This window comes from Ischnura elegans, chromosome 8 (assembly GCF_921293095.1).
Source record: "Ischnura elegans chromosome 8, ioIscEleg1.1, whole genome shotgun sequence".
NCBI classification, from domain to species: Eukaryota; Metazoa; Arthropoda; class Insecta; order Odonata; family Coenagrionidae; genus Ischnura; species Ischnura elegans.
The window spans coordinates 64,167,038-64,189,717 of record NC_060253.1 but is presented as its reverse complement, the minus strand read 5'-3'; the positions used below and the strand labels follow the sequence as shown (position 1 = coordinate 64,189,717).

General features: G+C 40.3%; 1 protein-coding gene across 2 annotated transcripts in view; it reads right to left on the bottom strand.

Moving 5' to 3' along the window:
- Positions 1 to 3,466: 3,466 nt before the first annotated feature.
- The window catches only part of LOC124163365 (protein lifeguard 1), a 36,750-nt gene continuing 17,536 nt past the window's right edge, over positions 3,467 to 22,680 (bottom strand). For both annotated transcript variants that reach the window (XM_046540234.1, XM_046540235.1), the window contains exons 3-4: positions 13,675 to 13,960; positions 3,467 to 4,520 (exon numbers count right to left, since the gene is read on the bottom strand). In XM_046540234.1, coding sequence (XP_046396190.1) covers positions 3,890 to 4,520; positions 13,675 to 13,960 — 917 coding nt within the window. In that variant the 3' untranslated portion in view covers positions 3,467 to 3,889. The remainder of the gene's footprint in view (positions 4,521 to 13,674; positions 13,961 to 22,680) is intronic.

Genomic DNA, 22,680 nt, shown 5'->3' with positions numbered 1-22,680 from the left:
TCATTGGACACTAGCGGAAAAATTGTCAGGCTGGAGCAATCAGTGCCATCCCATGGGCATCATGTTACCAGAATACCAGGTATGGTGATTAATTGCCAATTCCACTACTCTCTCTTCATGGTAGTCATTCAATTTTTTCACCGGTTATTTTTTGGTGATTTGAGTTTTCTCTAACATCTCCCAAATCTTTTCATGAGCCACTGGGGGAGGGAGGTGGGGGCAAGAGCTCACCCATGAACTCCCATCCCAGTGCCCATGGTTTGGCTCCACCTCTGGTACCATCAATCATAATAGCTGTCACTCACAAGTATTTATCTCCTAACTTCTGCATCAAGTCAATTGTTTCCACTAATGACAGAAACATATATCTCCTTGCAACATCAAAATATATTTCTAGAAAACTTCATTGATCTCACGACATGTTACACCAAATAAGTTTATCAGATCTAACTCATGAACTAAATAAATTATCAATGGAATTACAACTGAGGCCGAACCACAATGTGAAAGCATACTGTAAGATAATGATAAAATTCTGCAAGTAGATAAATGACTGTGCTTACATGTGATAAAACACCTGGTGATATCATTTACTATAGTTATCAGTTACCTAACCGGGAGCTAAGTCAGGATGGCAACTCAAATCTCAAACTGAAACTTTTTTCCAAATCCCATAAACCATTTTCTCAATTTTTCAGACTGGATGATAGTGTATTATTCGTATTTCACCCAATATTCAATTTGCGAGGGATAAATTTGCAAGTGGAGTGTAGGTAAATTTCAGAACTCTAACTAGCATTATCATAATATAAAAATAAATTTTAACAGTTTTGGAGCCCCATCTGAATGGTATGTTGGGAATGTGAAGTTCAAATATTGAAGATGCATCAACATATACAAAGATGAGTACAAATAACCATTAACTTTCGAGAAAACATGACATTTTCAGTTTATTTTGTAACTTTCCCAGCTTCATATGTTTCCCAAAGGAGTGGCCACCCTATATGAGCAGAGAATACATATAACATATGACACAAACATTTTTCGAAAAATTAATTTAGGAAATATATTTTGGAACCTTCCATCCTGAGTTTTATTGTTTTTTTTTATGACCAGTTACCCTTCCTGACGTAAACCCTTTCCATTTATCTGGGCTTGGGACCGGCACAGAGTTGTGCTGGTTTGTTCCCCCGGAAAAGTGTAACATCCACGAATGTAAGAACTACCAAGGAATTAAACTAATGTGGCATACTGTGAAAGTTGGGAGAAAATAGTTGAAAAAAGACTGCAGAAACAAACAGCTACGGGAAACAAACAGTTTGGTTTTATGCCAGGAATAGGAAAAAAGAACCCTAATCTTCATAGATTTGAAAAAGGCATATGACGCAGTCTCAAGGAGAAGAGGGAATGCCCGAGAAGTATGTTGGGATAGCGATGGACATGTATAAGGGAGTACACACCCTGATTAGATCAAGTGTAGGAGAGACGGAGCAATTTCCTGTGATGGTAGAACTCCACCAGGGGTCCAGTCTCAGAGCTTATCAATTCAACCTCGTTATGGATGTCCTACCAGAGGAGGTAAAGGGAGCAAGCCCCATGGTCAATGTTGCTTGAGGACCACATTGTGTTGGTGGGAAATACCAGAGATAGATTACGGGAAAAATTGGAAAAATGGAGGGCAGAGATTGAAGGTGGAGGGCTTAACATTAGCAGGTTGAAAACAGAGTACAAATGGTTTGAAGGAAAAGCCAACTTCAGGGATGTGGAGATGTTACATGAGAAGTTGAATAGAGTAGGGAAATTTAAATCCCTTGGCTTCTATCTATCTGAGGATGGTGGGGTGGAAACAGGTGAACAACAGAATCCAAGCAGGGTGGAGAAATGCAAAAAAAAAGTATCAAAGATGTTGCTTGACCACAGGAGCGGGAGTAGGATCAAGGGAAAGGTATATAAACCCATTGTGCGACCAGCACTGACACATGGAAGTGAAACCTGTCCTGCTAAGAAAGCCCACCAAAAGAAAGTGAATGTGACTGTGATGAGAAGTCACTTGATTGTGGCCTTGTATGGAATTGAAATTTCATTTAGGCACTGAAAACATTAAGTCATAAAGGCATAATCAATTTTTGTATTAATACAGCTCCTTACAGCATAATTACAAATACTGCAGCACGATGGATGATTGGAAAAACAAGAAGAGATGAGATTAGGAGTAAGCTGATAAGGGAGATGGCAGGAGTCGTGGAGGTCTCAAGAAAGGTGCAAGAAGGAAGGATGCAAAAGTTCTACTGGGTTCCCACTCTAAGTAAATTATAAAATCCACGGTTTTTTCCAGGTTTTCACTATCTACATGTCGTCAAATTCACAGTCTGTAGATAAGCCATTTTAAGCAGAAATATTGATTAAGCAGAATAACAATCACCGGCCGCACGTTAACTAAAAATTTATCAACTGCGTCAGGCACTGTGAATGCAAATGTAGCAATGAAAGTGCTCTCTCTCATGACGTTACCTATCGTTAGCAAAATTCAGGTCTGCATAAAGGTTGTGAGTGGGAAAATGGAGTGAGCAGGGTGGCAGGGAAGCGAAGAAGTGCCTGATTTTTCGCCAGGGTTAATGAACACTTTGTTTACCGCTCTTCCAATCACAGGATCAAGATCAATGTGTTGTCATGGCACGCGGACCAATAATTGCACTTAGAATATATGTGAGCATATTAATGTGTGGACAATGTCTGCACGTGACTGACCTTGAAAAATGATCGACATATCGATTTATCTTTTGATCTGTCAATCGTAGGTCTACAATCAAGTTTGAGAGATTTTTTAAAGGTTTTATGATGAAATTCACGGCTTATCATGGTTTTAAGGTTTTCACGGTTGAATGGGAACCCTATTCTAATATATTTTAAGAAGGGATGAGGAGTACATCGGGAAGAATATTCAAAATTTGCCAATGGAAGGGAAGAGAACGATGGGAAGGCCTATGAGAAGATGGAGGGACTGAGTCAAGAATGATTAGAGGGAGAAGGGTTTGACTGAAAGAGATTCAGAGGATTGAAAGACTTGGAGGCGACTAGCAAGGAACAGTGATCCCCATTGGGAATTAAGCTACAGAGAAAGAAGAATTAGGAACCACAAAAAAAATACATCACACATAATCAGTATCATAATAACGCTCTTACACCAGATGTAGATACATGATGCATGATTAAACACTTGACTTTGGTATACAGTGAACTCTGACCATATTCAATGCAATAGCCAATAAGCTCAGCTCAGCAGGAGAGTAGAATAACATTATTCATTCACAGTGAAATTTAATTTCCAAGGTAGTAACTAAGTCAAGAGATAATAAATCCGGCAATAATTCAGTCTATGAGAAAAATGGCCAATGGAGTTGCAAAGTAATAGAGAAATTCACGTACATATGGATTTCGTTTAGCACATAAATAAAAGTAATCAGTCTAGACTTCAATGCAATTAAATCTCTCTATTCCACAAAATTCACATACATGACAAAAAAAGCACATCTATAACCTAACCAAAGTAAATTTTACAAAATCATCACATATAATTTCCACAAACAATCAGGTAATACTTGCAGAATATCATGTCTGCCTTTTAAAATACCAGCTCTCAGCAGTCACTTGATTGTGGCCTTGTATGGAATTGAAAATTCATTTAGGCACTGAAAACATTAAGTCATAAAGGCATAATCAATTTTTGTATTAATACAGCTCCTTACAGCATAATTACAAATACTGCAGCACAAATTGACACATCAATTTATACATTAAGGCTGATGTTTCATGTTTGTAATTAAAAAGAACACACTACAGACAATACATATTGAGTTATTTGAAAATGGAAAAGGCTATAATAGAATCTTCAGTCTCTATTCAGCCCAATTATTTGCAGAATATACATGAAAATGTTCACAATATCAATATAAATATTGAGGGCTCCAAAAATGTATTCCTCAGGGGAGATTGAATTCTTATGCTTTCCCCCAATCATTAGCTGAGTATCATACACAAGATAAAATGAAAATAGAATAGCACCAATGGAGGCATACACAAGTAATAAAACTTTACCAGGAAAGAAAATGCATATGATACCAAACAAGGTGAACACAACCAAGCATACCAAAAGTACCCCAGAGAGCACGGTAAAATCCCACTTAGTTTGGAAAGCGAATATACTCAAGGCAAGGCAAACAGCTGTAGTTATTCCAACAGCCATAAGCACTGCATCAGTATCATATCTTGCAGCTGTGGTTCCCAGCATATAACTCATTGCCAGAGTGACTATTAACAAGCAGATATAATTTAAAGGAGATTTTCGGCGTACACTTTCACAGCAAGACATTACTATGATAACAACAAGTGATACTACCATAGCCGTTATTAACATAGCAGGGTGTTTCTGCACATATACTTTAGCTGGCATATGGAATGTGAATAGCATGATAAATCCCATGGTAATAAGCAATTGACACATTAGGATTCCATATACTTTCCTGAAAAAAAGAAGAAAAAATTATAGAAAATAGCTGATAAAAGCAATCAATTCCAGGAATGGGAACAAAATTAATCAACTTAAGAGTAGATGGTGATACTTTGTGAAAACTATGTACCACGTAATATAATCACAGACAAAAGGTTTGTGTGATCTAGAGATTGTAATTGATCAGCCCAAGTTTTGACAAGCTATGTCATCATCTATTTGGGATCATCCTCAAGGGATGAGCGATCTATGTCATCATTAAGGGATGTGCAAGCAGTACTTTTTGATCTCGAGTCGAGTTGAAAACTACTCGTGAGTATCGAGTCGAGTCTGGCAAATCCTGAACTAGGCAAAACAGCAATGCATGATTTAACATATTCTCATTTTTCCAATACCCTTGTGAATTTTATATTCTGAATGCTTCTATATTATTCTAAATTTCCTAACAAACTGGGATGGCAATAAAAAATAAACGAAAGCAAAACCAGAAAAATTTCAATAGTTTCGTTCTTGGGAGTGAACTGTAGAAAGAAAAAGAAAAAGTTTAAAACCCAGGGAGCTAAACTCAGGGTCGAAACGAAATCAGAGTCAAAACTACAGCACACTCCTGATTATCCGGGCTAATGACGGGACGGCACAAATAATCAGAAAACATGGATAACCCAAACTTTTCTCTTTATTGTCTTGTAATGTTCACAATTCATGTAAAACAAACAATATATTATTATTTACGCAGTTATTCTGTTAAATTAGAGTGCTTCCCGGACTCATTGAGAGCTTTCTTCGACAGTTCTCCATCTTTTAAGCGGCTATGACATGGTTATACTCATATTATTAATGCTCCATGTAAGGCCTGGTTTTGAAAACCACGCATCCGTTGCTGTGTGATCACGGATACAGAAAAGTGATTTGCACGAATGATTCAAAACCACTGCTCGACGTCGGAAACTATACTGTCAGGCACCACACCATGTAGTCGCGTCTCGCACACGTTGCCCGGGTTGCAACTGCGGGACGTGTGTCTGTGATCACAGAGCACGGTCGAGCGCTGCAAAGCTGGGAAAACAGGAACACGGCGCTCCCGTGAATGCAGCTAGCGTGCAATCGCTTCCGTTTTACAAAGGGGGTTCGAACAGGAACAATAAGCCCGGCGTATCCCAGCATTAATGCAGTAATTCTGGTGATTGTATGTCAGACTTTTTTTTACAGATAGTGGAAAATAATGAGCGAAAGTGAAAATCATGCACGGATATACCACAGCCGGATAATCGGGAGTCTACTGTACTTCTACTAAACTAAAGTTCTGGGACGAAACAAAACGTAGATAATGTTTCACACTAGAGGGACCACGTGCTTCACCTCGGAATAGTTTAGTTTCGACCAACCCACTGCGTACGAAGCATTGTTGAATGAAGAAGAGGTTTGGCCTACCGCCATCAGATCCATAGGGTATTCAGTTTTATATTCAGGTATATTTTGACTACAAACAGGAGAACGGTGAAAGCAAACTGAACTTCAATCACTGTGTTTTAACCTATCTACGTTCTGTCACGCAATGGGTCGAAACTATTCCCTCTTATCCCTCTCCACTCAACTTCTGGATTCAAAACTTAACTATGAGCAGCAGAACTTCGACTAATTTAGTTTCGTTGCTGGGAGTAAAGTTTTGTCCCGGGTCGAAACTAAACTACATGGTGATTTTAATTTAGTGCAGGAATGAAACTAAACCTAGCCCTCTTATTTTTGTTTCCTTCTGTTTTTTGTTTCCTTCCGGCAATTAAAACAAAACATTTTCGTTTCAATTGCCATCCCTGCTTACAACCTCGTTTTGCAAGTAAATTCCTTCCCTTCAGAAGAAAGAAGAAATTCCTTCCCTTTTTTGTCAATACAAAATAGAGAAAGTTAATTAATTGTATTGACATGTATCCTGTGTTTTGATGTTTTCTGTACAGCAACAGTCAAGTTATCCCCAGCAATGATGGGTAAGTTCTATGAATTCCTTAAAATATTTCAGTTAAAAATGTTTATATAAATTTTTGTTATCGGGACAAAAACAACCTGCACATAAAAAATGTTTAAATTTTTTCAATGATTATGTACTAGATTTATGCCATGAATGTTTGCTCAGGCATAGAAAACAGTTAACACAAGCATTTCATCACACTTGCAGGAAGACCCAAAACTGACTCCAGAGTCGCGAAAAGGATATTTTTTACATAAATTTTTTTTAACAACAAAGCAAGCAAATTGCCATGAATTTTATTTTTACAGGTGGTGGGTCATACGGCATACCTTAAGAAATATGTATTATAAAAAATGATTTAGCTTGATTCACATATTGTCTCAAGTCAAAATTTTCTAAAATCTTATGAAACATCTGAGTTTAGAGAATTTTCAATATCCCTTAGGATATTTTTCAATTAGTATCTGGAATCCTCATGACTTCTAAAAATGAATCTGCAAATTTTCATAGGAATTGGATGAAAAATATAGCTGAGACAAATTACTTCCCTCTGGAGGTACAAGTGCCCCTGGAGACCGCATGTATTGAAAAACCTGCAGTTTCACCCAAACTTCAAATGGTCGTGAAAAAAAACTAGTAGAGATAGCCAAGAAATATTTTACACTGTTTCATTCCTATACGTTAGTATGATACTTGCCAAGTTTCATTAAAATCCGAGTCGGTGGGTGTCATGCTTGGATGAACTGACATGGAATTACCCCGGTGGCAGTATTGGGACCACAGACTTCAGGAATAATCAGGACTGGGCAATTAAAGCTTCATCTGTCGTCGCTATTGTCGCTGACAAGAAATTATTCTCATAGATGTCAGCACTGCAGCTCGCCCGAAACATCTGGGGAGTTTTATGGTGATTGTACAGGAGTGATCTTTTTTCATCTAACTTTCGAATATAGAAGCTACTTAAGAACGATCAATTTTCTTGAGATACCAAGTGCGATGTGTAAGGAAATTTTTCTCGATGAAGTTTTTTGACTCTTTCGAGGGAAAGGACGAATTCTTTGCTGTAGAATTGACTTCGTTTATATTTCCATATCTATCCCTTAAGATTTTCAGCCTTAAACTTTTCGACCACAACACAGTGGAAATGTTTATTGGAAGCCTCTATTCCTGTTGAAATAGGGCACTTTAAGCTAGTATATTAGATAGGGTCTTATCATTTCATCCTGTTCCTTCCGCCTCGATTAGTAAAACAACTATGATGTGCAATAGGGTAGTTTCCTTCATCAAAGATAACGAAAGGCATTGATTGCGATTCGTTACCCACCATTAGTGTACATATTTATTCATAATATACAAATTATTTCGTTTTAGAAATACCGGTTTAGACGAATGGCAATGGTCCATTTTTATCCTCATTTGAAAACGGCCAGATTGGCGCCCACGCGATGCCACTCCACGTGACGTCACAGGGACCTAGTTTCTATATGAGTAGATAGGAGTTATACATCGTCTGAGATTACCAATGCATGCATGAGGCGCAGAGCTCAGGGAAACATGTCTTAATAATCACTTATTAAAACTGGCTAAGGTCGGAAAGTTTTCTTCGTTTGATAAGGTATTAATAATCCTTATTTAAGCCAAGCGCTACCAGCTAGCAGGGTACTCAGCTACCCGCTAGCAGCCTGCGTCGTATTAGAGCTCAAGCCTCCCTCAAGGTCACCTCACAGGGCGGCAGCGGGAACGAGAAATACGTCACACGGAGAGATTTCCCAGCATTCATACTTACCCATCGCATTTGCGCGTGCTTGAAAATTTTCACTTTTCATTTTATCGCGAAAAATAGATATCGTCATTTCAAAATCTAAATGCGTGAAATACATACTCCAGGAGTAATAATCTTTCGATTTAGGCAATAAAAAAATAATAGGAAACCACCCTATTATTTCCAGTCTAGCATTCACTTTCGTAGCATCACATATGCTATGAAACGGAGTTACCTGTTCACCAGTTAGAAGCTGAATTTCACTGATAAACTGTTGAGATAAGTATTAACTGTTTATCCATGCAGTTTGTACTTAATTTTACATTGTTCATTGACGTAATGAAATCCTAGAAGATGATATTTAATGATACACTAAATGCGAAGTTTGGGGGCCTACACTTAGGTTTTTCACATTTCTATCGCAGAAAAGTGTGTTAAAAATGCTATTCAGGGTTTGATTCGATAATAAAGGATTTAAATTTGTTGTTTAGAACCTCTTTTATAACATACGTTGATAAAATACTATCACCTCTAGTCTGGGACTGTTTCATAGCATGATATAATCTCCTTGAATTGGAATTACATGCTTATAACTCAGGAAGTTGAATTCCACTGATAAGCTTTTACGATAAGTATTAGCTATAATCCCATTCTGTAGAGTTTGTGCTTGATTTACGCCATTGATTGATCTGTTTGAAGCCTAGCGGATGGAATGCAATGAGGTAGAGAATGTCATGTTCCAGGGCTTATTTCATGGTTCTCCACGCATTTATTTCATAGAATAAAGATTTTTAATAGGGAAGTGCACTAGTGTTTCAAATGCACCAAACACATTTTTTAAATTAGAGTTCAGAATAACATAATGTCGTAAAACCACAGTTTAAATCCTAATAGTGAATACTTGATTCGAGATGACCGTCTGAAATATGGAAAAATTCAAAGGCCGCGAAAACGGGTGTCCATGTTGAATATTGGCCGTGACGTCACAAGGCAGTAGCAGAAGGCAGCTTCTACACCGTTTAGTTCTACCACTATTATTGCATGGAAAAATTACAGAATTTGAGGGTATCCGTTTTTTGCTGTCATAAAATATCTTCAGATTATATATGTGGCTGCTTCTCTTTTGAGTAAACGACTTCATCATTGCGTAATATATTAATATTCATTTACGTGTCAACTTCAAGTTTGGAAAGAGTAGTACGAATAGCACATTGAATCTTTAATAAATGCATGATGGAATTTATTTTCGCTGGGTATATTTTGGCACAATGCCATTTATCATGCCAAAACTTTTTTTTGTAAGAACCGAGTCAAACTAATAAACCTATTTCAGACGTTTGCTGCAAGACTTATTCGTTGCGTATGTATTCACGCCGGCCGGAACGTTCGCCCTTCGCTACTAGAATAGGGATGTTAGCCTTATTTCCGAGCTGGCTGGTTGTTGCAATGGTTCGCTGTCCAGGATGGGTTCAAGAAAAGATAATCTTGGTTGGGAGAAGGAAAATTCCAACGATTTATAAATGGTTTACCAAACTTTGATGTATTTATGGTTACTGAATTTTTGAATAAGGAGGACAGGTTCAACGCTCCATAGAAATGCGAGACGTTAAGGCTAACAAGGGGAGACCGCGTACCTTGCTGCATATTTTTCAATTAGGGCGTTAGTTAGGCTGTAATTAATTAATTTTCATGCGTTACTTTTTACAAATTATATATATAAATTTAAAATATCCACGTTTTTCGAATGGGGTCGGTTGGGGTAGTGGTAGCGTGCACGAGTGGAGGGGAAGATGTTACCTGAAGGACCGTGGTTCAAGCCCACGTCATGGCATTATTTTTTGTTGCCTTCATTGTGATCATACGGCGTCTAGTTTATCATTAATTATAATTGCAGCAATCATTGACATGAGACAATTTTTTTATCGTCATTATGGCGTTTAGGTATTTTAGCAGTGTCATTAAAAACGCCGAGATACGATGACTACAAGGGTTGGTGTGCGCTAAAATGTTAATTTTTTCTTTGCTTATATTGACCAACTTCCACATTAAAAATGAAAACCACTCTTGCAAGAGCACATACCATTAAAGGCTCGCGGCAAGCAGCAATATGCGTACAGGCATAATTAATAAGAACACAAAGTGAATATAAAATGTCATATATCTCGAACAGTTGTAATTCACATTACTCCAAAGGGAGTTTACTTACTCAGTACATACCTCAGTACCTTGTACTCAGTACCTACCAGTTTACCTCAGTAGCAGTGCTAAAAGAACCATTCTGAAATATAATTTCAATTAACAAATAGGATGAAATAAAAGTTGATAACCCTGGACCGGGCGCGCTGGCGTATAAAATACGTCAATCTTTTGAAAACCAAGGATTTCGACATTGTACGTAGATTCTGGGCTATAATGGTCTCGTGTATTCTTACAATGTACTTTGACTGCCTATATTGCGAGTTTTCAAAGTTCGAGGTATTGTAGCTAATTTTTTAGATCAGCAAGATGAACCCGTCACCAGTGGAGTACAAATTACGCCGCGCGACCTGCCGTGTACCTTTATATCTGTATCACCTATAAATGTACTAATTTCAACAAATAAAGATTAACTTTAACAAAAATCGTTTGTTATCATATATGCACATATCATGGGCAAAGTACGCATTTTGCCCGGTCGTGTAAAAAAACAGTCGCGCCATAATTCTTTAACCAAACTACTTTCAATTTATACTTAAATTACGTAGGTCTACGCGGAAGATGCTATATTTTGACTCAACACACTTTCTGATGTGACTGAGGTACCTATTAAGTAAATTATTATAATATAAATATCAATTTAATCTTACAATACCTTCAAATGATCTTCAAAACAGAATATCATCGATAGGTAAGAGTCAGGAGCAGCCTTGAACCATTTATTCCGTATAGCTTGTGCTTAAGGCACGGGAATGAATATCTTCTCCAGGCTTTTGTTTCGACGTCGAGATGAAATTTGGAACAAAAATCATTTATAATTCTATTTTGAATTCATGTTTTCGGTACTAGACGACATTTTTAGGAAGCAAATTCCACCGATTCCCGGAAACTCTCGCCGCGCTAAAGAAGGCGACGGAATACAGCGATACTCCACTGGTGACTACTGCCTTGTGACGTCACATCTCAATCAATATGGAGGCACTGTGTTTCAGGGCAACATGAAATTTTCCGACTTTCAAAACGTTTTAAAGTGCATACCCCAGATGCAGAAAATAAAAGTGACTATACTAATGTTTCTTTTTTAGGCTAAACTTTCAAATTCAGCAATAAAAAAAAATTAGTGCACTTCCCTATTGTGAAAATAAGTTTCAGCGCTTAAGTCAGTATTTAAAAGATATATATTCATATTAAGAGCCTTTTCCGCTAAGTCCTAACAAGGTAAATGAATAGCAGCAGCACACGGGCGAGCTTTGGTGCTGCCATCTATATTTGAAACCATCGCCGGGTGACATTAAGGACGATATCGCTTGGCATTACCAGAGTTCGGGAGTTGCACTGGGCTGATTGGGACATACCTTTACAGGTTATTTTCAAATCCAGTACATTAGAGTGCAGGCATTAAAGTACCAGATGGTCATTCAAGATATCCTTACAGATAGAGGAAGTTGATATGAAAGATTTCTTTACACACAGAGTTAGGTGAAAGAGAGTTTCTCCTGGTAAAGGGAAAAGATATTTCCCATGAGACTCAAAAGTGACCCTTTGCTGAGCAGACTCTGAAGTGTGGGCAGACTCTGGGTGTATACTGTGGGGTAATAGGGTGATTATCCCTAAAAAATTGAGATCCTTAGTTTTGAGGGATTAGCATGCTGGCCACCATTCTCAAAATGAAATCCTTGGGTAGGCCTTATGTTTGGTGGCAAAAGTTGGATGTTGTGGAGTATATTCATTGAAATGCAACAATAGGGTAGTTTCCTTCATCAAAGAAAACAAAAGGCAATAATTGCGATTCGTTACCCACCATTAGTGTATTCATAATACACAAATTATTTGGTTTTTGAAATACCGGTTTAGACGAATGGCATGGGTCAAATTTTATCCTCATTTGAAAAAGGCCAGATTGGTGCCCATGCGATTCCACTCCGCATGACGTCACAGGGACCTAGTTTCTACACGAGAGGATAGGAGTTATACATCGTCTGAGGTTACCAATGCATGCATGAGGCACAGAGCTCAGGGAAACATGTCTTAATAATCACCTATTAAAACTGGCTAAGTTCGGAAAGTTTTCTTCGTTTGATAAGGTATTAATAAACCTTATTTAAGCCAAGCGCTACCAGCTAGCAGGGTACTCAGCTACCCGCTAGCAGCCTGCGTCGTATTAGAGCTCAAGCCTCCCTCAAGGTCACCTCACAGGGCGGCAGCAGGAACGAGAAATACGACGTACGGATATATTTCCCGGCATTCATACTTAAGCGTCGCTTTTTTGCGCGCTTGAAAATTTTCACTTTTCATTTAATCGCGAAAAATAGATGTTGTCATTTAAAAATCTAAAAGCGTGAAATACGTACTCCAGGAGTAATAATCTTTCGATTAAAGCAATAAAAAAATAATAGGAAACCACCCTATTGCAATGGTGTATACATGGGACAGACAGGAAGAAGTTTTGAAATCAGGAAGAAAGAACATTTAAGTGCTTCCAAACATAACAAAAATGAAAAAAGGAATTTTTGCTAAACACTTAATATGCAACTGCCTTAGGAGCGATTTTAAAATGAGTACTTTAAAATTTTGCAATGACCGCCGTGTACTGGACTCTAGGGAGCAGTTAGAAATTTTAAAAATTATTGAAAGTCAGAACAGTACTCTTATAAATGAATATCTCTACCCATCTTTTTCCCCTATTATGGTGTCCGTTTTAAAATTCATCAAGTAACTAGGTAACAATATGTAACAATTAATTTCGAGTTTTATTTGAGTTGAGTTGGAGAATGTTGATGTGACAATTGGTGGGAGAGGAACAATGAGGCAAGTGATGGTGGACGGAGATTGTTGTGAACGGCAAAGAGAGCGAGTGGGATTGTAATAGTCACGGTGTGCAGCTGTTTTTTACACCCGAGTTTTAAATGATAAAACTTGTTTATAAAGTGTAATAAAATTATTTGTTAGGTTAGAAGTGAAAAAAGTGAAAACCAAGGACACACGCTACACCAGTTCCTAAGCCAGTGCACTAGCCCACCCCACGGCAGTACTTGTGAGGGAGTGATAACTCAAGGGAAGTCATTGTGCACGAAATCTTTACATGCAAATATCTCTCTTACCCGGGCCTATGTGGAAGAAAGCCGTGACACTTTTTCTACATTATCTATTTAGTTCCTAAAAATAACATTGGCATTCAGATCCCAAACATCACTCTCGCGATGTCTCCTTGTAAGCTTAATTACAGATAAAACCTTTGATTTTTACCTGATGAAGGCATTACGGATTGTCTTGGTGTTAAATCCAAAATTATCTCCACCCATAAGTGTGTCTTCATTATAAGATGAACCATAAGTGGCTGCTGGGTGGACTGGGGGTGGTGCACCATATGGTACCTGACCAGGCATCATTCCCTGTGGACCAGATCCTCCATAACCTGGGGGAAAGCCTCCAGGCTGTGCTGGATAGCCAGGCTGTGTGGGGTAGCCAGGCTGTTGAGGGTAGCCAGGCTGCTGGGGGTAGCCAGGCTGTGGGGGGTAGTATGGCTGTCCTCCTTGAACCATAAAAATAAATATAAATAAATGGAGTTATCCATGAATATCTACAAGATGTCAAGCCAATCAAAGCATGTTTTCAAGCAATCAAGCAAAATTTCATGCATAATTCCAGGTTTTCCAGAGAATTTTTTTTTTTAATTCCCGGTTAATCTTACATGGCTGATCATATTATATATGCATTAGCAGTAAAGTTAGTTCTACCTGTTACTTGCTGTGACAGCTTAGTGTACGGTGTTGTAGATTTGGTAAGGAAGACATTGAGTTTAGGTGAACGGGAAATTCCTTTGATAGGTAGTGATGTGCGACAAAAAAAATCTTTAACGAGAGTTCCACGAGCGAGCGAAGGGCCACGTGACGCAGTAGTCTAGATCCCAGTGATGTTGGCTCAATCAGAGGTAATACCCGCGAAGTGCGAAAGATTGTCGAGGATAAGAGCGAAAGATGATGGCGTCAAGGAGGGCGATATCTTTATGACGGAACCCGGGGATCTAGAGATAGAAAATTGTGCCATCGCCCGCAGTCTTGGGAATATTTCTGTGGAGGGGAAACACTCTTACAAGTAGCAAATTTTGGCGAAGGGGCGCTTACTTTGACAAAAGGGACCAAGGTGGCTACACTATGTAGGGTGGATGGAGTAGAAATACAGGAAATTGCTGATGACGAGGCCGTTCTAGTGAGAACAGTAGAAGGCGTCAAAAGAGTAGACTTCGAGAATAAGCTGTGCCACTTGAAGGGTCGGGAGAGGGAGGAATTACTTGATTTATTGCGAGAATTTGAGGGAATTTTTTGCGAAACTGACCTACCCCCGGCGACGGATATCATTTCCCACCGAATACCGACGGGAAACGCTGCCCCAATTTATCGGCGCCCCTGTCGTTTGCCACATCATCAAAAGCCCTTAGTTGAGAAATTCATTGAAGAGCAATTAAAGGCGGGGGTGATAGTACCAAGCGAAAGCCCATGGGTCTCTCCTGTGGTAATTGCCCCGAAAAAATCTGCTGACGGGGCTCCTAAATTTCGGTTCTGTGTAGATTTCAGGGCCCTTAATGCAGTAACAACGCCCGATGTTTACCCACTCCCCAACACCACCGAAACTTTAGACTACTTAGGCAATTGTAGATATTTTTCGACATTAGACCCAACCTCAGGGTATTATCAAATTCCAATCCACACGGAATCACAAGAAAAAACAGCATATAACGTACATAATGGCCATTTCGAATATACTAGGATGCCATTCGGGCTTAGGAATGCCCCTAGTTCGTTCCAAAGATTGATGGAGTGTGTGTTGCGTGGATTGAAGCCATCGCACTGCCTCGTGTATTTAGATGACGTCTTCTTCTTTGGGGCGAACATGGAGGAACTCGTCTCTAGGCTAAGAGAGGTATTTTTGAGATTGAGAAAGGCCAAACTATCCTTGAAATTAGAAAAATGCAATTTCGCGTTAGAGGAAGTCAAATACCTGGGGCACGTGATCGGCAAAGAGGGTGTGAAGCCTGATCCTAGCAAGATAGAAGCCGTTGTTAATTTCCCGACTCCCACCTGCGTTAAGGAAGTGCAATCCTTCCTTGGCTTGGCCAATTATTATCGGCGGTTTGTCAATGATTATGCAGTCATCGCGCGCCCGCTGACGCGCAAGATGAAAAAGGGGGTTGCTTTCGTGTGGACGCCGGAATGCAATGAGGCGATGAGAGCGCTAACGAAGGCCCTGACCACTAGCCCTGTGTTGGCCTATCCAAATTTTGATGAACCTTTTATCATCGACAGACGCCTCCAACTTTGCAATCGGGGCGGTGTCATCACAGGAAATTGGAGGTGTCGAGAGGCCTGTCACGTACGCATCCCGGCAGCTACACGCAGCCGAAATTAATTATTCAACTACCGAAAAGGAGTTACTATCTGTGGTTTGGGCTGTGACCCACTTCCGGTGTTATATATTTGGTCAAAAATTCAAAATTATTACGGACCACGCGGCCTTAAAATGGTTGTTTGGGCTAAAGGACCCCAAAGGACTATACAGTGGAATACAAGCCAGGGAAGTTGCACTCGAACGCAGACAAAAGATGAAGAGTGTTCTAGGCTGATGAGTGAACCAGGGTTTGATATGCGTGATGGCCTACTTTGTAAGATCGATCAAGGAGAGTGCAAAATAGTTGTTCCGAGAGAGATGCGGGTACAAATTCTTAAACAGAATCATGACCATCCGATGTCAGGTCATTTGTGATTTAAGGCAATGAGGGCACGCGTAGGAGACCAGTACTGATGGCCCGGTTGGAAAAAGGCCTGCGAGGAGTACGTTAAGGGTTGCGTGATGTGTCAGCAAAGGAGCCCGTATGGAAGAGGCAAAGCCCCTTTACACCCTCTGCCCATGGCTGATGGGCCATTTGAATTTATTTCGCTGGACATTGTTGGGCCCTTGCCGCGGACTGATTTAGGAAATAAATATTTTTTGTCGATAATCGACCATTTTTCGCGGTACCTTGTAATGATACCCTTGCGGGATTAGATGGCAGAAACAGTGGCAGTGGCTCTAGTGAGGGATTGGATACTTAAATTTGGTGTGCCATGTAGACTCCTCACCGATCAGGGAAGTAATTTTACATCCGACTTATTCAAAAGGGTTGCCGCACTTTTAAAAATTTCCAAGTTGAGAACTTCCCCTTCTCACCCTCAATGCAATGGGAGAGTGGAACGAGTGCATCGAACAATCACCCAAATCCTTTCCCATTACTTGAACTGTAAGTCAAGCAATTGGGATACCTGGGTAGATTACGCTGTCTCAGCATATAATAGTAGCTGGCACTCTAGCATTAAGTTCTCTCCATATGAGGTAATTTTCGGGAGGAAAATGAGGGGTCCGTTTGAGTGTGCAGTGCGGGATCACCCTATTTTGGACGACACTTACGTCGCCACTTTAAACGAAAGGTTGCTTAAAATGTGGGAAAAATTTAATAAAAATAGTGGGGAGGCTCATCGGAAACAAGCTAGGTCTGCGAAGGTCACCAAGCAAAGACATTATCAGGTGAATAACCTCGTTTACTTGAGTGACCCGACGGTGAGGAGTGGGGGGCAAAGAAATTTCACAAACCTTGGAAAGGACCTTACAAGGTGTAACACCTAATTTTGAGTGGTTTGTTTTGGTTGTTGGTGTGACGAAATAAAAGCAATAATAAGCAGCAGAGGTGGAGTGAGGTAATTGTTGGGTTTGTTGACGGCTGGGAAGAAGTGAAAAAGGAGGACTCGGATTGTGATAATTATGGTGGACGGGTGTTTCCCTGCTCCCGAGTTTGTATTATTTTAAAGTGAAATAAAATGTTTGAAAGTAACGTGAAAACGAAGTGAAATTAATGGGGAACTTGCATGAATTTTTTTTATTTCACAGGCGGACAGAAAATTATTTTCTGAATACAACAAAGAAAACCGCATGTAAATCTGAGTTTTCCTTCGCGAGATATTCAATGATAAATATAACGAATTTTAAAGCGCGGGAAAAACTCCCTCACCCCCCAAGCCACTGCCGACGAAGCCTCGATGACGTCAAAGGTGCCTAAACATCACGCGAAGCTATTGTTGTGATTGTTTGTAATAGTTGCCAGCAGTTGTGAGAGCTTCGTTTGTTAGACGTGTTGATTATTTTATATTTAAAGATAAATATCCGACGATAGAGGCTTGGAAGCCCTCATATTTTGCATTATTTATAATATTAATATCTGAGTAAGGGCATCAAATATAAAACTGGAGCAGTTAAACCAAAAATTTTATAATACCTAAATAACATCGTTGTAGGAGTCTGAGCCACGGCCATTGGAAGGGGGATACGTTAATTGTAAGTTGATGTTATCGACGGCATATCATTCATTTAAGTATGTAATTAGAACGATTTTGATGTTTACTAATGTCCACTTAGCTTTTATATACAATAACTTCAACCGTTTATTCGTAGGTACCGGAGAATTCGTCGTTTAGGACTGTATGTGCTTGTATTATGGGGTGAATTCCAGTCAATGCAACTTTTGCTCGCTGATTGGAGACATCTAGGAACATTTTTGTGCCAAAATAGTGTTATTTTCAACGTGACATCTCCCGTTAAACTGCTACTACTAATCACAGTGCAGGTGGTTGTAATGCACAAAGTTTGACAAGGTTGAAAAATATCGGCCAAGAGTTATCAGTGTTCCATCATGATTGAATTGTAAAAAGTGCTATTACGCTATCGATAAGTGTCTAACAGTAGTGTAAAAATTGTCAGTGGCGTGCTAATCTCCGTTGTTCACCGTAGATATGACATTTCACGATCACGCTATTGAAATAAAAACTGTGAGTGAAGTTTGTTATTCCATTATTTCAACGAATAGTAGTGAGAAAAGTCACCTGTGTCACTTGTGTGGGCTAATTTAACGGTTTAAATCAGTGAATAAATAGTTGTTTTCATCATAACGAGTTCTGTTATTGTAAGTTGTACGTGATGAATATAAGAATGTGACAGTGACATCCAGTTCTTGATAAGAGTATTTGCCTATTTCCCACTATATTTTTATGGTATATGCTTGTATGTTGTTTATGGATTTACCTATATTATTTAAATAGGTTATAGCTTGTGTGTGTGTTGGCAGCGGAACCGATTCGCGATCTCACATGTGGATTGTGTGCAGACTGTTTTGCTGTGAATTCGTACCGTAGGACGGATAGGACTACCTTCTCCATTAATTCGGTGTTGCCAAATTCAACAGCACAGCTTACTCTAATGTCAACAGCACATCTTACGATCGTTATCCTCCAGAATTAAAAGTTTCTTTTACAACTCGATTTGCCGCCGACGTATAGCAATAATTTGTCTTAACAAATTCCATGAGGGTCGTGGCATCAATTTTTGGTGTCCTAAAAAAAGGCTGGTGTCCTAACACCCCATGCCACACGCCTTTTAGGCAGCTTGCGGGGTATTATGTAGATGTAGATGAATTTCAGGTGTACTATTCGAACGAGTGGCAACGTTATCATCCATTTTTCTGATCACTAAAACATGCGAAGTGAAACGCTTGTACTTTATCATCCCGATACCGCATTATTAATATCCCAAGTAATAATCTATGCACAATAGCAATAGGAAAACTTGCCCAAGAATAACAGAACAAAATAAAGTGACGATGAGCGGCTAAATACTCCCTCAAAACAAATTTTACACCATGCGCTCAGCGTATTTCCCTACTCCCTACGGTTGTTTAGGCACCTATGACGTCACGCCTGGCCTCGGCAACGCTCGGGTGTCTTCGCGCAGTGGTCGGCTCAGAGAAATTTTTCTCGATTTTAAATGCAATTTTTTTATTTCTTTTGATGCTGAATGGAGAAACTGAAGGTATTTTTGCGAGCTAATGTATCAATTTGACTTATTCAAAATAGTTTTTAGAGCAATTTACGACCCATGCAAGTTCCTCATTGAAACGTTACAAAGGTAATTGAAATTCTGCCACCCGTTAATTTAAAATTGCAACTGCAGCACCGCACAGTGGTTGTTCACCGTGATCGCGTTAAGCCCCATCCCACCCACTTGTCACTTCCGCCCCCTCCCACTGGGGAAAGAAAGAGGGGAAGACCACGGAAAAGTGCGCCGGAAAATGAAGAGGAAAGTTTGGGGGAATGGAGTGATTTCGATGGTGAAGTTTGCCCCCGACACACCGACGCTTTTCTCTTAGCAGAGGAAGGCGGAGACTTCACCCCAGCCATCTCTCTCCATTCCCGCTCTGACCCCCCCTCATCGCCAGGCCCCGCAGACAGCACGTTGCCAGCCGGCACAGCTGATAGCGAAGAAGAGAGAAGATTTAGCCCCACTGCCCTCCCAAACCCCCTTGTGATGACCACTACTGAAGAACAAGACGCTTTCGGCGAGCGCACACCCTGCCCCTTGCCACCGCCCCTCCCGCCCAGATCCCCAGAGTATGCATTGAGATCCCGAGGACCACCGAATTCTCCCTCCGAATCAACCGAGGACCAGGGAGGGGAGGAGAGAGAGAGGAGCGATTCCCCCATAGAAGCGGGTTATAATTTGCGCCCCCTCAAGTAGTGTACGAAGAAGAAGATGGTGTGCTTTACGCTGTTAATTGTGTTATTAGCCTGTTGGCTGGGAGCCATCACGGCATACTTGTGGCGTTATGGCTTAAGATGGGCATGTGACAGGGGTATCGAATTGGGGTAGGGGTGTAGAGTGATTGATTGTGATGGTTATTTTATCTCGTGAAGAACATTGGACTAATGTGTTGATTTGAAATGTCTTTGTGTGTATTCCTTTGTATTTTAATTGCAGAAGAAATTGTGGTGAAGGTTGAGGGAGTAATTTGTGAATTTTGGATGTGGGTTTTTATGGGATTTCTTAATATTTTGTCTGTGGATTTCGTGGATCTGAAACAGGGCGAGTTATTGATTAGGTATTAATGGGGATCATCAATATTTAGTGCCAACTTTAATTTCATTATCTGCCAGTGAAGATTGTACCATTTAGTAATTTTTATTATTTATGATGGCTGGACTTTCCAATGACATTTTAAGATTGTTGCATGATTTATAGAAAAATTTCCAGGGTGTCAATTTTTCTCCTTGGGGGGGAATGATCTCGTCGACTTCCGTTCGCCACTCGCTGTTGCTGACTCGCAATCCCACGGTAGGAGTGAACGCTCACCTCAAGGGGGGGGGGGGTGGGAAGGTGCTGATGATGGGTCAGCATACACGAGGCGGACGACGGTTGCGCGGACGGGAGGCGCGTGGAGGAGGCGTCAGTCGGTTGGTAGAGCGGAATAAAGCATGTCGTAGAATGTACTACTGACCCCTTAATTCATCATCCCGTTCCCTTGATGCGTCTCCGACAAACTCCCAATAGTCAATCGATTTACAGATAGCATGTATCATAGTAGGGCACTCGCCTGCATTGATAATTTTCCACAAGTGCTGGTTTCCTATAACCGCTTCTGCGCGATGGCATGATTGTGCACCCATTGCCTTCACGGGAGTTCTGTGCTCCTGTTTACCGAGCATCGCGGTGCGCAATCGCAGTCAGTGATCACAGATCCGCATCCCGCAGCAGTTACATCACGTGCGTGAGATGTAACTATGCGGCATGGTGCCTGAAAATGTAGTTTCTGATGTTTCACAGTGGTTTTGAAGCATTCGTGGAAACCACTTTCCTGAATCCGTGATCTTGCAGCCACGGATGCGTGATTTTCAGAAACGAGGTATCTCACGTAGCAGTAGGAATGCGAGTACAATATCGTTCTCGCAGCTAAAAAGATCCGAGGTCGGGAAAAGAAAGCTCTTCATGATTCTGGAAAGCAATCTAAAATAACAGGCGATGTGCGTATATAATATTTGATCGGCTGATTTATATGTATTATGAAAATTAAATGATATTCAACTGAAAGTTTGGATTATTCGTGTTTTCCGATTATTCGTGCTGCCTCTCCACCATTATTAGCTCGCATTAGTCGGCCTCGGTGGCGGCGGAGATAATTACTCGACTACCACACCGAAGGTCGCGGGTTCGAGTCCCACCTGGATAGGTTGCCCCTTCCAGGACATGGGTGTGTGTTATCGTCTGCTGTTGATTGTTTAAAAACTCCCGATGTAAAGGCCTCATTGTGCTGTTTTCGGGGGTAGTGGAAATAATAAAAAAAAAAATTACACAAGATCTCAAAGTGATATTCACCACAATTTTGTACAGTCGGATTAAAAAGCATTACAACTGATGGAGCGGCGCCAATTTCGCCGCAGTTTGGAAATTGAGTTTCGGTATTTTCTATTGTACCAGTGGGAGGGAAATTTGAACAACATTCCCACCTCCCGCAATATTTTTATAACAACATCGTTAAAGGGAAATGTATGCGGGATATGTGCAATGTTTAATGCCACATATATTGTGCAGCTCATACTACATAATACATCCACGTCCATAACATATATATATAAAATATCCGCCGAAATATCACAGCAAATACTGCCACTGAGTATTAAAATTCAGTTTGATTAAGCAAGGGAGCTTCAGTATCTAGTGGATGCGTTATACGAGCGTTGCGAGGACTATGGGATGAGGATTAATCACAAGAAGACCAAGGTCGTACGGTTTTGTAAAGCATCACAAGCGAGGAATGTGAGATTTAAGATAAAGGTGAGAGGTGAAAACTTGAGCAGGTTGAGAAGTTCAACTATTTAGGCAGTACGTTAGAGGAAAATGGATACAGTAATAAGGACATTAGGAAGAGAATTGCATTAGCAAAGGAGGCATTCATGAACAGGAGGGAACTTCTGAGAGGGAACTTCGTTATGTAAGAGTTTAAAGAAAAGGTTAGTGAAGAGTTTGATCTGGAGTGTAGCTCTCTACAGTGCGGAAACGTGGTCACTGAGGAAAGAAGATTGGAGGCATTCGAGATGTGGGTATGGAGAAGAATGGAGAGGGTGAAATGGACGGAGAGGAAAAGGAATGACGAAGTGCTGGATATGGTTGGCGAGGAGACATAATGGCCTATAGACAGCTTTTAGATATGTATGGAGGAGACAGAATGTATGGATGGGAGGATTACTCAGCGGGGAGGGGATGTTGAAAATGGTTTTAGAGGGTAGAATGATAGGGAAACGAGGGAGGGGAAGGAAAAGAAGAGGAATTTTAGATAGATGGAAAGGGAGTAGGCCTAACAGTGAATTGGAGAAGGCAGCGCTGGAAGTAAAGGGAGGCTCC